Raw genomic sequence first — 17,015 nt, forward strand, 5'->3', positions numbered from 1 at the left:
CACACATATATGAAACCTATATCATACCTCTATCTTCACCAGGCCTGACAAGTCTACAAAATTTGGTGAGTTTTCATGCATGGCAAGTATCCCAAATATGCGCCCAAAGTACAAAAATAAAAATCTAAATAATAATAATAATAATAATTAAAGCTGCAAGCAGCATTGATCGGGCCCTCGCAACGTCACACACGTCGAGGGTACTGGCAGGACTCTGGTTGATGCGGCAATGCATTTCTGTGACCATCATACACTGCATGCACAAGTTAGATGATATTTCCTGCGTCGACCAGCAGCATAGCAAGACCATGATGCCAGGTCTTAAGCCTCAAATGTTTTGAGTGTACCTCCGATACAATCATAAATGTAAGCCTGTTAAGATCATTAAGAAAATGAACGTGTGAATGTGCTTCAGTATTTGTAACATAACAGACTGTCAGGTTACTGGGATGGAGTTCAACTCCCTGCAGTGTCCTACTGATTGTATTTGGACTTACATGAAAGTTAACAGAACAGCAGTGTCATTTGTTTTTACTTGAACACTTTAATTTGACACTGTTTTCATTTTAAGCTCTTCTGTAACTTTAGATTGTAGTGTGAAGCATTCATTGTAACATTTAACCTGATTCTCATGTAGAAGCTCTAGACAGATCATTTATACTAATGCCCACTGACATGGTTTGAAAAACACTGTTGATTACCTTTTGTTCTCCAAGCATCTTAGTTTGCACATATTTAGATCAGAGAAGTCTTTTTCTCATGTTGTGCCCACAAACCCTGTTTGGGCCGCTGTTATTATAGAATTCTGTTTACGTCCGTGGTTGCCAGTAGGTGGCGCTATGACTATGAGTTAATATTGGCATGCAGAAGTCCTAAAATCACGACAGCAATCAAGCATGTCAAGTTTGGGGCAGTTTTGACAAAGTAAGGTTGAGTTACAAAAGCTTGATGGATGATGGCAAATCATGTAAAATTGCCGCGACACCAAGTCCTAAGACTTTTTTTTAAGTCTACATGTGATACACCTGCTTACTTAATTTCATACATCTAGGTGAAACGTACTGCGAGGGCTGCATCGTAGAGATATTGTAGGGGGCGCTATCGAGCCGAGTTGCCACTCTAAAGCATTAAAATCACATCAGATAACTACATTCAGGATTTTAAATGTGTGTGACAAGTTTGATTTTGTTTTGAGTATTTTTAGCCCCTCAAAAACACCTTTGTTTTTCATGGCGAGGAATGCATCGCTACGGCAACGGCATTTCACGAAACAACAAGCTTTGAGTAACTTTTAATCACAAAGGTCTTTAGATTGTTCTGACCAAATTCGAAGTTGATCTGATTAGTTCCCTGGGAGAAGTTTGTTAAAGTAGAGCGCCTGGAAATTGCAAAAACGACACTAGAAATTCAGACTAAATTCAAAATGGCTGACTTCCGGTTGGGTTTAGGGCATGGCCCCAAGAGACTTTTATTTAAGTCCACATGTGATACATGTGCCTACCAAATTTTGTTAATCTATGTGAAACGTACTGCGAGGGCTGCTTCGTCGAAATTTTGTAGGGGGCGCTATTGAGCCAATTTAACACTCTGATTGAATAAAATCATATTATAGAACTACATTTTGGCCTTGTGATCTGTGTGTCAAGTTTGCTTGTGTTTCGAGCTTTTTTAACCTCTCCAAATGACCATCGTTTTTCACGGCGAAGACTGCGTTACCACGGCAACGGCGTTCGACGAAACATCAAAAGCTTAGAGAACTGGCATTATGAACTTCTTACATTTGTGTGGAACAAATTTGATGTTGATCTGATTTTCCAACTAAGAGAAACAAGCCAAAGTATAAAGACTTTAACTTACTGTTGCCAGTAGGTGGCGCTATGACTATGATTCAAAATTGGCTTGCAGATGTCTTCAGGCCTGGAGTTTAATCAAACATGTGAAATCTGGTAAAGATCTGATGATGCGGAGTCGAGTTACATCAGTTTATTCGTTCATGGCGAAGGATCGAAATTCGCAGAGCCGCCACGTCGCCACGCTTCGACAACTTCCTACAATTTTCACAATGAAGCATTATCAAGGTCTTAAGGCTTTTGTGACAAAATTTGAGAGGGATCCGATTAATCTGTGAGCAGTAGGGTGTCAAAGTACACAACCTACGACTTCCTGTTGCCACTAGGTGGCGCTATTACTATGATTCTAAATTGTCATATACATGTGTTCAGGGTCAGGATGTTATGACATATGAGAAATTTGGAGCAGATTAGGCAATGTACAGCCGAGTTACAACAACTTCCTGTTTCATGGCGAATGGTGTTTTTTTGCCGCCACGCCACGGACACATAGTTCGATAACTTTTTGATCTTTGAGTATCGTTTCACTGCCAAGTTCTCAAGAGCATACTGACCAAATCTGAAGGCAATCAGGTTTAATCTCTAGGAGGAGTTCGTTAAAGTACGGCGCCTTGAAATGGTCCAAAAACGTCATAAAATTCAAAATGGCCGACTTCCTGTTTGGTTTAGGATATACCTCCTTTTGACTTTTTTGTACGTCCCATCACGTTCCACATACCTACCAAATTTCATACAGCTAGGTGAAACCCAAAGTTGGGGCTACTCTGTAGGGGGCGCTATCGAGCCAAAATGTCATGCCGCAGCTGGACACCCCAATAATACTGGAATTTTCACCACGATTGAATTTTGTGCCAAATTTCAAAAGATTCCCAGTATCCCAAGCACCTCCTTTTTGCGATGAAACTGGTACGATAATAATAATAATAATAATAATAATAATAATAATAACAATAAGAATAATAATAAGAATAATAATACAAAACATTAGAATAACAATAGGTCCTCCGCTCCGACTACGTCGGTGCTCGGGCCCTAATAATAATAATAATAATAATAAAAAACATTAGAATAACAATAGGTCCTCCGCTCCGACTACGTCGGTGCTCGGGCCCTAATAAAAAACATTAGAATAACAATAGGTCCTCCGCTCCGACTACGTCGGTGCTCGGGCCCTAATAATACCCCATAGAATTTCAATAGGGCCTTCGCTGGCCCGACGTTGTCGGTGGCTCGGGCCCTAATAATACCCCATAGAATTTCAATAGGGCCTTCGCTAGCCCGACGTTGTCGGTGGCTCGGGCCCTAATAAAAACTCCTAGAAACTCAATAGGGCCTTCGCTGGCCCGACGTTGTCAGTGGCTCGGGCCCTAATAAAAACTCTTAGAAACTCAATAGGGCCTTCGCTGGCCCGACGTTGTCGGTGGCTCGGGCCCTAATAATTCTTTGAATTACAATAGGGCCTTCGCCCGACTTCGTCGGTGCTCGGGCCCTAAAAAGTAAAATATTACAGTGGTGACAAACAATGAGAAAGCAAAAGGCATGCGCTCAACCCAGTTTGTGAGGGATTGCGCAATCTGAGATGAGGCACATCTCGTCGCTGCCTCACCTCCTGTGCCTCCTCTCTGTTTGAACAGGACATGCGCAAATTCAGCAATTTGGATTATAAAAATGCTTGAAAGGATTGGAATCATACAGAAATGACATGTATAGCACAGATCAGTAGATAAATATTAATATTAATATTTATTTATAATTTTTTTTTTTACTTTTCATGATGACAGGTGAGGCTCTGCCTGCCTCCCCTGACCGCACATCCCTGAGCCGTGCCCCCCAGTTTGGTAACCACTGCATTAGTTCATGCTCTCTTTCACACTCAGCCTCCCTCCCTCTGTCTCTATTTTCACCCTTTTGTTTACACTCACATTCCCTCAGTGCTGGCAAACTACAGCACCCACTACAAAGTGTGACTACAGAGCTCAAGGCACCCTGCGTGACGTCTAAGCCCTGGTCTCCCTCCTTCAAGCACTCTTCTGCAGTTTCCAAGAAGAAGCAGAGAGATCCATGTTTAAACAGTGGAAAGAATACAAGTCAGTTAATGCAACCTCATTACGTAAATGCTCTCTGCTCTTATGAGCTCTGACCACAACTGTAAATGACACGATCAAACTATGGTCAATAGCGTGCAGTGGAACAGTGCTTACGTCCAACGTAACTGATTGCATTTGAGAGCACAACTGTGGTCCAATAGAGGGCAAGTAAAAGGCAACTGAAAGTTGAAACAACGAAGGAGAGGGAATGGTGCTTTGAATTGGAAAAGATTCCTTTTTTGGGGAGGGTTATCTGTATGTGCTTCCACAAAATAGACTCAACAAAAAGGTGTGCTCCAACAACTCACCTATGACACAGAAAGGCTTCCTGGCGAAGCGGATTCGTCCCTGCCATCCTCTGTAGCGACAGCAGCATCCTGCCGACCAGATACGGACGATGTATTCCAACCCAAACACTACAATCATCACAAACTCCTGTTCAAAAACACAGAAACAATAGTTGTTTTGCCAGCGTGTCAATGGTGGCAACAGAATATATTCATGTGGTTTTCCAGGCATCATACTGTATGTTAACCATTACAAATATATCATCAAACATTATTGTACATATCATTCATGCAATGTTTTCATCATTAAAATGGACGCCAGGTTGACAAAGTATTGTATCTGGTAATGACTGACATGTCGTTAATGCGCACACATTGAGCTCCCATTAGATAACAACTATACAATTTGTGAAACTGTAGCTACTTTCGCAGGTGCAACCATGTACAGTAAATGGTCGACTGAATAAAAAAAGAGACCTCTCCTTTCAGTAAGAGGCTATTTAGTCTTTTTAAAAGCATCTTTGCTCTTGTGCCCTCTCGTAGCTTGTTTAGCCCGTCTGACTTACTTTCTGGGGGTAACTTTGACTACATTTAGTGTTATTAGCACTAAAAGTTTCCAGTTTGAGGGCAGACACTTAAACAAAGGAGGCACTGACCTAGAAGTCTAGGTCTGCTCTCATTTATAGAGGAGTTTCTCTTCATAATACAAAATCAGTACTTAACATTGCCCCTATAATCTGCTAAATCCCAATTAGCATGTATCTCCTTGCACGGGACTCCCTAAAAACTGGGTATTTTTGCAGGGCTAAGAAGTGCACACTTCAGCGAATCTGTGACTGTCGCAGCCCTCAGCTTTTGGCTGATGGTTTTCCAGTTTCTTACCAGAATTAGGAGACAATAGGAGGAAAAGTCCTGATGAGCTGGGATGGTTGAGAACACAGAGAGGACCAGGCAGCTGAAGACCAAGACAAACCTGAACAGAGCAACAGAAAAACAAAAGGAAAGAATCGTAAATACAACAAAATTGGAATCTTTTAGAATTAGATCAATGGTCTGACCTCTGAAACAACCACACTGACCAGCAGATCAAATCTCAAACTGGTAACAAATATGCTGTTGATCATAGAAAAGTGCACTAAATGGAATCGTCCGCTGAATTTTCCTTTGTGACAAACTCTTGAACCCATTCTGGCACTGAAGTAAGAGCAGAACACGAACAACCTGGCAGCACACTCACAGAACCTATTTCCTCTCTGCAGTGAACCATGAGGCCGACTATTATTCAATTTTCCTGAGATATCAAGTTAATCATGCTTGTTTGTGTAACACGATTTGCAAGAAATAAGCAGTGAAACTGCGGCTATTGGAAAACAAGCAGAATCCAACCATTTCCACACTCCGAATGTCGCTCCCTCCGCCAGGAAACAGTAGCCTGCCATCTTCATAACCATAACATGTTTTTTTTCCATCACAAAAATCCTCCAAAAACACGTCATTGTCTGAAATAGCAGCATGGGGTTTAGAGTTACGGTGGCTCTTGATGCTAAACAGGGAGAGCACATCTGTGTTTTATCATCTGAGATCTCCTCTCAAGCCTGCTGGAGAAAGACCGGTTGACATGCTTTGTGAAGGCTTTTAGAGAACAGGCAGCTTTTTTTAAGTCATGTCCTGCTTCATGTTTGTACAATTACACATTAACTATTCAAACTGCAGAACATTCGCTAAGCTCTAACCTTTATGCATCTTGATTTGTGAAAAACTTTCAGTTAAAAACTTCACTTCCAGGGAACTGGTGTCACGATAGTATGAGCCAGCCTGATGTCCTAAAAATTACATTGCCATACAACAAAACTGCATTGTCAGATACTTTTAGAGGGAAAAGTATTTTTTCCTGGACAAATACTGGACAATCGACCAGAAGACCGCCGTTTGTATCTTGTGTAAAAACAAAAGCCGATGTTGACTTATTTTGATATTTTAATATCTGTAATTTAAATAATATAACGTAGTTATTTTTAGCCAAACAATGTTCTTTTACTAAAACATAAGCAAGTAGTTTTGTTGCGTTTTGTTTTGTTCGGTTTCAAATTGCAACAATTCAAAGTTGAAAGGAATTCTTTCAAGCTTGAAAATCTGGGGCCATCAGGATTTCATCCAGTGTTTGAAAGGCGCCTGTGTGAAAATGGTGGGTTTGCAGAGTAGGTCAGTGTCCCATAGCTTACAGTACAGGACTGTGCTGCTCTGACCCCCCCTTTGACATCCCGAGAGTCAAAATGGAGGTCAACATTTTCCACAGCCATGTGGATGGTTATGTCATTATTTCTCAACCCATACGTTCTTCTCTTGCTCCGTCATATGGCTGAGAGCTACTGAAGTTTCAGAGTGAAGCAAAAGCGTTAAGTATCAAAAGTTTGAGGTTTGCTCTGTTCACAAATACAGGATTTGAATAATGTGATTTTGATTGGAGGAAAACATCTAGTGACAAGCATTGTGGTGCTGTCATCTGAAAAGCAAGTCCCTTGTCACCGGCACACCTACGCCTCTCGCACTTACAAGGTTGTCAGACCTAAAATTACAGAGTGACAATCAACTCCCTTCATCCATAGCCAACCTTGTGCTATGATTTTGAATATATTTACTTTAAAAAGAGGGTAGAGAATAACTGAAAAGCACCCTGACAGCATCATTAAGCTCTCAACCAAGTTCACTAATTAATCCCACAAACTAGCGTTCTCAGCTGGCCTTGTGTGTCATCATTCCCTGCGCTCATAGGCAGCAGAATTAATCTGGAGTGTCTCGCTCTGCACTTCCAGCAGAGTGCTCGCTCTTAACCTTCCAAACAGCCACGGCTGAAAATTAAGCTGGTTTACACACACACATGCGCGCACACACACACACACACACACACACACACACACACACACACTTTCACAATAGCAACATGGAGACATCTGTCCTTCCACCTACTCATCCAGGCAATTACCTTTTCAAAATGCATCCTCCACCCTCCTCCAGTAGGGGTGGAGGATGCAGGGGGGGGGGGGGGGGGGGGGGGGATAAGTGCTACTCTGATTTGCATAATCTAATTCACTTATTTGACAAGAACAATGCATGGAGGCACTGTTACATTTAAATAAAGTGCCATCGATGCAATGCACGTAGCACTTCTAGACGTAGCTAATTTGCAGATCTTGTACCTGGTTAGGCTTTTAAGAAATAAAAAATATATTTAAATGAATTAAATTTGTTTGGAAAATGGGTTGTAGTTTTAAGACTAACGTTCTCACACAGCATCATTTCAAATTTGATTGGTGGATAAAAAATATATGGCAACTCTGTGTACAGAGGCAGATGGATATGGAGAAGTGGAACAGAGTTACAAATAGCATCTATTTATAAATATTATTTTGTAATAGAATATTTAAAGTTGTTTCCAGTTTCTAAATCTGCCTCATGTCTGAGAAAGGTAAATGCAACCTCTAAACCAACAGAAAGAGTGTAACATGTAAGGAAACACAACTCTGACAATCAAGTGCGGTTGAGTCTTAATTGGGTCACAGAGCACTAATAGATTAATAATGATGCAAAATCATATCTGATGGGGTTTCTTATGTCAGGTTGTTACAGAGGAAGATCTAACTTACATGACCTGCAGACTGATGCTGTCCATGGTCCTGAAACCAAATTCTCTGCTGGTTTTTGATTCATCATTAAGTATTGGTTTCACAGTACTCCTTCGTGGTATTTCATTTGGGTTATGTCTTTTTAGCTAATAGGTATCTTTTCCTATAACCCTGCCATTTAAACTGAGCTGTGCCTTGGTTTCAAACCACATTATAACTTACTTTTTTTACAAACAACACAAATAACTAAGTAGTATAAAATATATACCATACTTTGGTGTTTTGTGATACAAAATGAATCAAAGCAATGACAATGAGGGATATCTATCTAGATAATAATGAGAACAGATATTAAACAAATCAGAAACTATTACAAAACAAAAAAGATATTTAGTCATCTTGTAGAATTAGTCCTTAGCAGTGGCACATGTTCCAATCCAACCTGCAGCCCTTTCCTGTATGCTATCCATTTTTACTCCCCTTTTCCTATCTAAAAACTATCTAGCTAAACTACTTTACATCTATTTTAGAATAACATTTGTTAGTACTACTCATTCAGTGATAACAGTTGTACAGTGTCATCTGTAGGCCAAGATGGAAATTTCTAACTGTTGATGTTGTCAGGGTTATCTTATCTTTGGAAATGCATAACAGAAAACCATTGTTATAAACTAGGCAGGGAAGGTCAAACTAATAATAGTTGAATTATGGGAATTGTTGTATCCAGTGTTTGGCCCATATTAGTAACTTATAATCAGGATATCTTGGCCTGTGCTGCAACATTCCACATTACTACGAATTGTATTTAGGTGCAATACTACAATACTGGAGAACCCCTTTAATGGTTTGACTTATTGACTGTTTATAAAAATATAAAGAAATATAGTGAACAATGCCTCAAAAGATCCCCTGGGTGATGTTGTCCGATTAACAGTTCAAAACCCAAAGAGATTTAATGTTATAAATCCTCTGATCTTTTTTTCTAATGCTGAAGTTGACATTTGTGGTTTTAAATAAAATGTCTCAAAAACTATTGGAATACCACAACATTTGCAACAAACTTTGAAGCCACCCTTAGGATAAGTTGTAATCACTTTGAAGATCCCTTTACGATTTCAAAATTACGATTTGTCCAAATTGGTTTTATGACCAAATACCATCAAAACTGACATTCCCATCAGCCTTTGTGTGTATTGCTCTTCAGCATATAAGCATAAAACATTATAATTGCACATTATTAGCAATATATCATGCTGACTTTAGCATTTAGCACAAATCACAGCCCCACAGTGCAACTAGCAATGGCTGTAAAATCAGTCTTGCTTGTTGATTGTGTAATCCTTTAATAGACCTGCCCTGAAACATGAAAATGTTTTTTTTAACGTAATTAAAAAGTAGTAAAATGAGCATGTACTAATGTAAGGAACATAGAGTTTGTCTATGACCAATTCATTATATACAGGTCAGAGATCAATGCCTGTTGAGGGGGTCAGTGTACTTGCATGCTTTCAAATGCTGTTAATTATAAATAAAAATACAAAATAGTTCAAATTATCTAGAAGATAATGTGTTTTCTCTTTACAATTAAGCAACATGGTCATCAGAAGTTATCACTAGGTCCAAAGAGTAAAACATCATCCATAAAAACGTCAACATAATATCTATCCCACATTAGTCTGTCTGCCTCCCTTTACGATGACTGTGACCCAGAGAAATGATGCCCTTTCCTGTGAGGTAATGCAGTTACATTCCTCCACAGTCAGACATGCATTCCATCTCTCAAAGCATTCTTTACATTCAGTCTGAATGTAAAGAAATGGCGACAGGCCCTCTCAGTGTACTCAGCACATTTTAGAGGCTTACATGGTGGATGACTGGATTAAGAGACGAGTCAAACACTGTTAGATTGTTATCACTTTAAATACTGCTATTACATTATATGTCTTTACACTCTTTCAACACAGTCACACACATTAAGGACAAATGCACTAAATCTGCGAGACGGCATGTATGTGCATATTTTCTGTGCATCAGCCGCTACGTGTTATAAGCCACAGTGCTGACGGTGAGCTGGAGAAATGAGTGTGACTGTAAAGCTCAGATAGAACAATTTCCATAATGCACCTGGCTCTTTGAAAGGATGAAGCCAGGAATGCACTTCGTATTTTGTCAAGCTGTTGGGTGGGGGGTATTGTGTTTCTCCTTCCCTATTACGCTGATGTTATGCATCTCAGTCTGCAAGAGGGATTGAAAGAGAGAGCAGAATGAGCAGAATGTGTTCAGGAGATTAGACAAGTGCAAATGAACTTGCAAAGTTGGCTCAAAGAGGCACTGGGAGCAAGGATTTTCACGACATCTTACTATTGATACAATGAGGTGTTTAGGAAGAGTCCTGTGGGTTTGTTTGTTGGCGTGTGAAGCTTTCTGCTGTGCACAGTGTTTAAAAGAATATCACCATTTCGATAAGACAGGCAACACACAGCACAGTGGAAGTAATGCAAGCAGTGTCGGATCTATTGGTGAACTGTGCATCCACATAATAGAATGCATAGCACATGGATCTTCATACAGTTGCATTAAGAATAACAAACACACACACATATACAACTTGAATAATTCATATTTTCAATGACATCCTGTTTTTGCGGCAGGACTGCACTGTTTATGTTTGGGCAAAGGAAAGGAAGGAAGGTTTGAAATATTTGAAAAACCCATAACAGGCATCTTCTTGATTGCCACAATTTCCAATTACATTTGCTCTTCTCCTACTTTGTAAACAAAGAACTTCCTTTTCACGACATTTAAGTTTATCTTTTGTATGTGCACACAGACTGAACCTCCTGACTGACACTCCACGTTTTGGTAATTAAACACAGGGTTGCTACTTCCATTACATCCGTGATACTTGATGCTCTCAGCATCGCCACTTGGCAAAGTTTATCTCCTCTGACATGTTCTGAAAGACTACAGGGAGAGTTGGGCCGTGATAATAACATTAATTTGCTTTATTCTGCCTGAGGGTGCCACAAGCGTTGTGTTTCTAGAATTGAGAGCCTTCCCAGGATAGCTTAACATTGCAAAATATAAGCTTACTTTAGAATTAAGATAGAAGCTCTTGAAGCAAGCAAAAACTGTGCTCATAGCATATTCAACCTAAACGTACATATTTCACAGTTGAGTAGTGTTGTTAAACCTGCTGTTGTGTCAAACTTGTTAACCAACAGTTGCTTATTAACAAAACCAGCGGTTAAGGAGCCATCTGACGAATGTAGCGCACATTTTCTTTGACTTAGTTCTGTTTTTGGACTCAAATTTGGGGGAAATATCTCGCTCTTTAGGTGCTAATGCTCGACTGTGTTTACCAACTAGTTGCTAACTCACTTTCTGCTCTTTGGTGCTGAGCAGGTAGTGGAGGTATCTACTTTCCAGGAAACAGCTAGCTTAATATTAGCGCCTGTTTCTGCACGTTGCAGCAGTAGTCCCCTCTGTTCACACATACTTTAAATCAGGGAATCCCTGGATGTAATGTTTAAAGCACTATATGATTTAAGTAATGTTACAGAGCACATATTAAACAGTGCTGATTTATGACTTTTTCCGAACATTAGGTTTGACGAGACTGCGAATTTTTCTCAAGAGTTTGAGCTGACAGCTGGAAGCTTGTGTCAGCAGTTTACTTTCATTAGTAAAGTGTAGACCCCTCTCGCCCCAGCGTCACTTCGCTGTTCTGCTTTTAAATATTACAAAAATAATGTCATAGAAAATTTGGTTGATGCTTTAAATTGATACTTTATGAGCAATGACTGATACCAACATTTGTATAGACTGATGAAACAGTCCCAGGAAGTGCTGAGAGAACAGGATGAGTATGAAATGGTATATTGTTATGACATTAACATGATTGCAATGAATGACAGGGCGCTAATGGGGTCCTATGAAATGTCATGTTAAATGCGAGTACATTATGCAGACAGTTTTTCCTGCCTCAGCCTGCTGCTAGATGGACCTGTCAGCATCTTTTGTGCCCTTACATCCTCCTCCTCATCAAACATAAAAACCTTTGATGCTAGGTTCAAGAGGTTCACATTCTGCTGGCTTCAGGCGTGGATCCCCCTCATTCATTTACTTTATTCAACTTAATGTCCCCAATAATAGAGAAGGTAGCAAGGGCTGATTTTCAGGTCTTTATCAGTAATATAACAAGAGGCATCTGGAATTAAAGAGGCAGAAAATACACAATCACTAGTTCATTTTCATTTTCAGAAGTTTTACGATTCAGTTTGCAGTACAAATGCAGTATGTGTTTAAAGAAGTGTAACATTTGTATTTGTGCTCTTACTGACAAGATAATGACTATCTTAAAGTGGTACTTTAGGTTGAGACAAAAAGGCCCAGCGGAGCTTGCTTTCAAACATCAAATTTAAACAGATTACATATCACCAATCACATCATGTCCTGATGTCCCTGGGAAATACACAGGGACAATTTGTTCTCTTTCAGCATCTAGTATCTGTGGTGGAGTGGGACCTCTGCTCGCAGGAGGCCGCGGACCTCTCGCTCTTTTGTTGTTGTTTGAGCAACGAAGTCACGCGAAGAAAAATCAGCTGGATCCGGCTTACAATGAAAAAGTATTTATAATTCACAAATGTTAAAAGACAATTACAAACTGAATTACACTGTCGACAGTAAGGAATCGCGAAGCCGAGTTCAAAGACTCTCCCCCCCTACCAGCCTACAAACGCCAGTTCACAGTAAAGAGGATCGCCAAGAACTGAACAACATCTCTCCGAACAATGTTTTTATACCCAAAAGTCAGTAGTTTACTTTCAAAAGTCCATTATCAGCTTTCTGATTGGCTGGAATCTGATTGTCTCCTCCTGTCCTCGGACAATGCTCTCCATTGGTCTAAGTGATCCGCATAATGTCTGAATAGTGTCCTCTGGTCCGACCTGTCCTCCTTCTCATAAAACTGCATGTACCCGACCCCCATGTTTTCTTAGGGCTGTCTTCATCTACATCTCTGTTTGATCAATACATCTCCTTCCCCCACTGTTAACACCCCACATTCCTGAAGTCAGCTCACCAAACTCATCACATTATCATACAGTTGTTTTCGGATCTGAAAAGCCTGTCTCAAAGGTCTCTCTCTCTTTCCCTCAAAACATTCAGTAACTGTATTTTATAGTTTGATACATAAAATGATCATACTTTTATGATTTAACACTTTTCCAAACAAACATGTTATAACATTATATCCACCACTAGGAGTGATTATTAAACACACTAACATTGCTTTTTAACTTTAAATTCTTCACAATCTAGAAATATATTGCAACCGTAGACATTTAGTTTCAACCACAGAGGAACGCCCTGTGATGTTTATTTTGCTACAACTTTGATATCTGAATAATTACCCGAATATTGTCCTGGTTGGTGTTATATTATAAAACCAATTACTCCGTCATCTCACTTCATTTTCTGCTGAGCCCCAAAAAGATCATTAGTGCAAAAAGCAGATGGACAGGGTCCATCATCTTGTAATGTTTCCCCCTCACAGCAGCACTGGAGATAGAGTTAGCTACACACAGCAGTGATATTACAGATCAACTCCCAAAAAAGAAACAAAACAAGAGGAGCCTGTGTAAGGACACGCACAAACTCCTCTGCTGTGTATTGATGTTCTATTACAAAAACAGAATGTGAAGGCCCTATGAGTAATAAAGCCACAGAGACCACCCACAGTGCACAGCTATCTATATATAAGTGTATAATGAGAAGTTAAGGGCCTTTAACACGCTTCGTAGAAAAGGAGGGAAATACATCTGGATAAAACCACAAGTGTGCAAACCCGTAAAGCAGCGTCACTCCAGTTTAATACGTCCTGTTCTCTCATGTTGAAGCACATAAAGAGGCTGTGTAAATTAAAACTCCATCAGCAGAGCTGTAGGAGGACTTGTAATGGAAAGTGAAGGGGAGGAAGTGAACAATTCTGACTTGATGCAAATGAGCCAGACCCTGATTGTGTGGCTTTTCACTGTTCATGACACAATACATTTTTGATTATGGTTAAGTGTATCTTATTTCAAAGGTATAATATTTAACATTTCCACATTAAAATGTCTGAAAACAACTAGACCCACGTTATATATTTTCGTTAACTAACTTCTGGGGAAACACCAGATGATACGTCACAAAGTAAATCATACAATGTCACAGAGCAGCATAATTTTTTCCATTCATTTTTATTTTCCAACACAGTAATAATTTAATATCTATCCAGCTTACTACGATGTGCTACAATGACAAGTGGCTCCAGCCACTAAGACTACGGAGCCTCCTTTTAAATTTCATTACCTTCATAAGTACAGGTGCAGCTCACAGTCCTCAAAAACAAATACATTACATAATATATTACCTCGTCTGTGAACATGATTTCTGCCTTAATCCCGTCAGATAGATTTTCATCAGCAATGGTGGTTGTCTAACAATAAAAAACTTTCATGATCCCATGCTACCGAGTGACCCTTAGTGGAAGAAATTATATACTTTGAGTTTAAATTACAGTAGACCACAAATAAAGTAGTAAATTGCAGTAAATTTGTTGAACAGTTTGTCTCAAACTGTTATTAATGATCATTTTCATATTTTTTCTATTCATTTTTTAGTCTATGAAATGTCAAGATGCCTTACAAGTTTCCAGAGCTTGTGGTGACATCTTCAAAAATAAAAAACTGAAAAAAGCCTACTTGAGAAGCTAGAACCTGTACATTTTCAGCATTTTTGCTTAATAGATGGCTTACACAATCAATTATCAAAATAGCTCTTCATTTGACAAAATGAATAAGTTTGATCACTTTACTGTAATTTTGACAGTTTGGACTTCTGTCTAAAACTAACATGTGATGTGATGTTGTTTACACCCACTTCAAAGAGCCACTTGTTTTTGCACAGACACACTTTCACATCTGGGGTCTAACCAGAACACATTTCAGAGTCGCAGACCTCCTCCTACCAGACAGATACCCATCTGGTAACTTGGCAACTCCAAATCACTGTGAATATTTCATGTACAGTCATGTGCTGGACTGAAACAGAGATAACAGGTACTTGATGGGCAGCATCTTGCAACAGTGTTTGGCAACATGCTAGAACTGATGTAATTATCTTGTCACAGCACTCATGTAGAGAGTTTACAGTGGTTGCTGTGTGTCACAGAGTGTCAGTGGTGTTGTCATTTTGTTTCATTAGGTGAGTGTCCATCCACCTATTTTTAAGCATATTTTCAATTTGAGCTTGAAAAAACTTAAGTGGTAACGTAATTCTAATTCATAATTCTAAAAATATCTTGAAAAATATCTTGAAAAAAAAAGTTTGTATGCTTTACCGAGGTTTAAAAGTCGGTGTATCTATAAAAGCAAAATGCAACAAAGTGCAATGTAAACAGAATTAGCAAATAAATGTTGACGCACATGAAACATGTGACCTTAACTTCCACTGAAGTTTCCTCATTGCTCAACAGAGATCTGTCCCTCCTCACATCATTACATGAAACAGGAGTTTTCTACATTGTTTTTCACCTTTTGAGGTCCGACTGAAGCTCTTTTAATTAAATCATCTTATTGTGCCATCTTCTTCTAAGCTAAAATAGTTTATTTTGATTGGAGAATTGGCGCCACCTATTTCTTATCCCGATGAACCAACTCCTAATAGCCGCATAACGGTAGTGAACCGAAACAAGCTTTCTTTCGCATCATCTTTTGCAGATTTTCACTAAATTTGGTTCATTTTTGCGATACATTTGGATGGAAACCGGGTTACTGTCTCACTGTGTATCAATAAGGGCTTTTTGATAAATTCTGGTCTTTCATTACTCAGCTTCAGAAGAATTACAATCAAGAAAACCCATCTCCAATTAAGACTGATGTGACAGCAAGTCCTCAGATTCCTCACTACTTTAATTTGAGTATCTCACACACACTGATCCCATTAGCCCCGTTATGGGAGAGGATATTATCCAGAGCAATCATTCTCAGGAATTGATCTGTGTCATTTGCAAGCTTATTGATCCTTTTCCACAGTTGAAAGTGTCCACAGTGACTTTCTCGTACAGTCTCATGTGTTTAGTCAAGTAGCGTCCCACTTCTCAGAGACTCTCTCCATCGATCAACATTGAAGAAAATTGTCTACTTTCGCCAGCCAGTGACGGGTCAATACTTGGACCTTAGGGCTCCACTTCTATCTCCACTCTCACTCTAGACAAACAAGTATAAATGGTGCCAGGTGATGGGATAATGAGGCACCCAGACATAGACTCACCGAGGTCGAGGCGTGGCAGAGACACACAGAGCTCTCATTGTCACACCATAATAAGAGGCGTAAATGGAATAGGAGTGAAGCGGTGTCCTGGACTAACCCCACAGAGATTAGAAAACGAATGCCTTTATGCAAGACATAAAGGTATCACCTGCCCAGATGGCGCTCAGGCCAAAAGCCCCTGGAACCACCACACCCACGCTCCCCTGTGGTGTGCATAGCCACCTACCCAAAGGTCAAATCCATAGATAAATACACCTACTGTATGTGTGGAAGATGAATCAGCAAAGGGAGAAAAACAAAGTTAGAGGCTTCAATTCATTTAGCTCAGCTGCAGCGGAAAACAAGAATCTCAAAAGGTCAGCAGAGTTTAGATCGAGAGTTGCAACAGAACTGTGCAGCACTAAAATGAAGGCGATAGGAAAGACAAATTGACACTGTGCTTCAAACTTTATGGCTTTAAACTAGATAAAAAAACACTCTTTAAAAAAGAGTCAGGACCCGCTCTGGAGGGTGAACCACCACACACATTACTTTCATTTGAATAAGGAGAAGAACAGCAGAGCCAAGTGCTGTGAAGCAAATTTATTCACTGTGATATCTGCTCAGGCAAACCCCTGTGACCTCAAAATAGCAAGGACCCCATTAATCAACAATACAAGAGTGAGCCAGTCGATGAGCTGATGTCTAGCATCCATCTCCATGCAGTCTAAAATTGGGTGATAACGAAGGAGGATGGGGCTGATGGCTGAAAACATTAAAATAGCCTGAGCTGCTGTTCTAGCAAGTTTTAATCAAAATCACAGTGGTGTCACACGTGTGTCGGCATCGGAAATATGAAACTGACCGGCCGGT

At 39.8% G+C, this 17,015-nt stretch overlaps 1 protein-coding gene across 1 annotated transcript in view; it reads right to left on the bottom strand.

Annotated features, from left to right (window-relative positions):
- kcnq5b (potassium voltage-gated channel, KQT-like subfamily, member 5b) overlaps window positions 1-17,015 on the bottom strand; it is a 180,624-nt gene that overhangs the window by 57,760 nt on the left and 105,849 nt on the right. Inside the window, exons 2-3 of the mRNA XM_068702268.1 lie at window positions 5,107-5,197; window positions 4,246-4,372 (exon numbers count right to left, since the gene is read on the bottom strand). Of these exons, the coding sequence (XP_068558369.1) occupies window positions 4,246-4,372; window positions 5,107-5,197 (218 nt within the window). The remainder of the gene's footprint in view (window positions 1-4,245; window positions 4,373-5,106; window positions 5,198-17,015) is intronic.

Source organism: Cebidichthys violaceus, unplaced genomic scaffold (assembly GCF_023349555.1).
Source record: "Cebidichthys violaceus isolate CVI_PGR_0920_01 unplaced genomic scaffold, fCebVio1.0.p SCAF_82, whole genome shotgun sequence".
NCBI classification, from domain to species: domain Eukaryota; kingdom Metazoa; phylum Chordata; class Actinopteri; order Perciformes; family Stichaeidae; genus Cebidichthys; species Cebidichthys violaceus.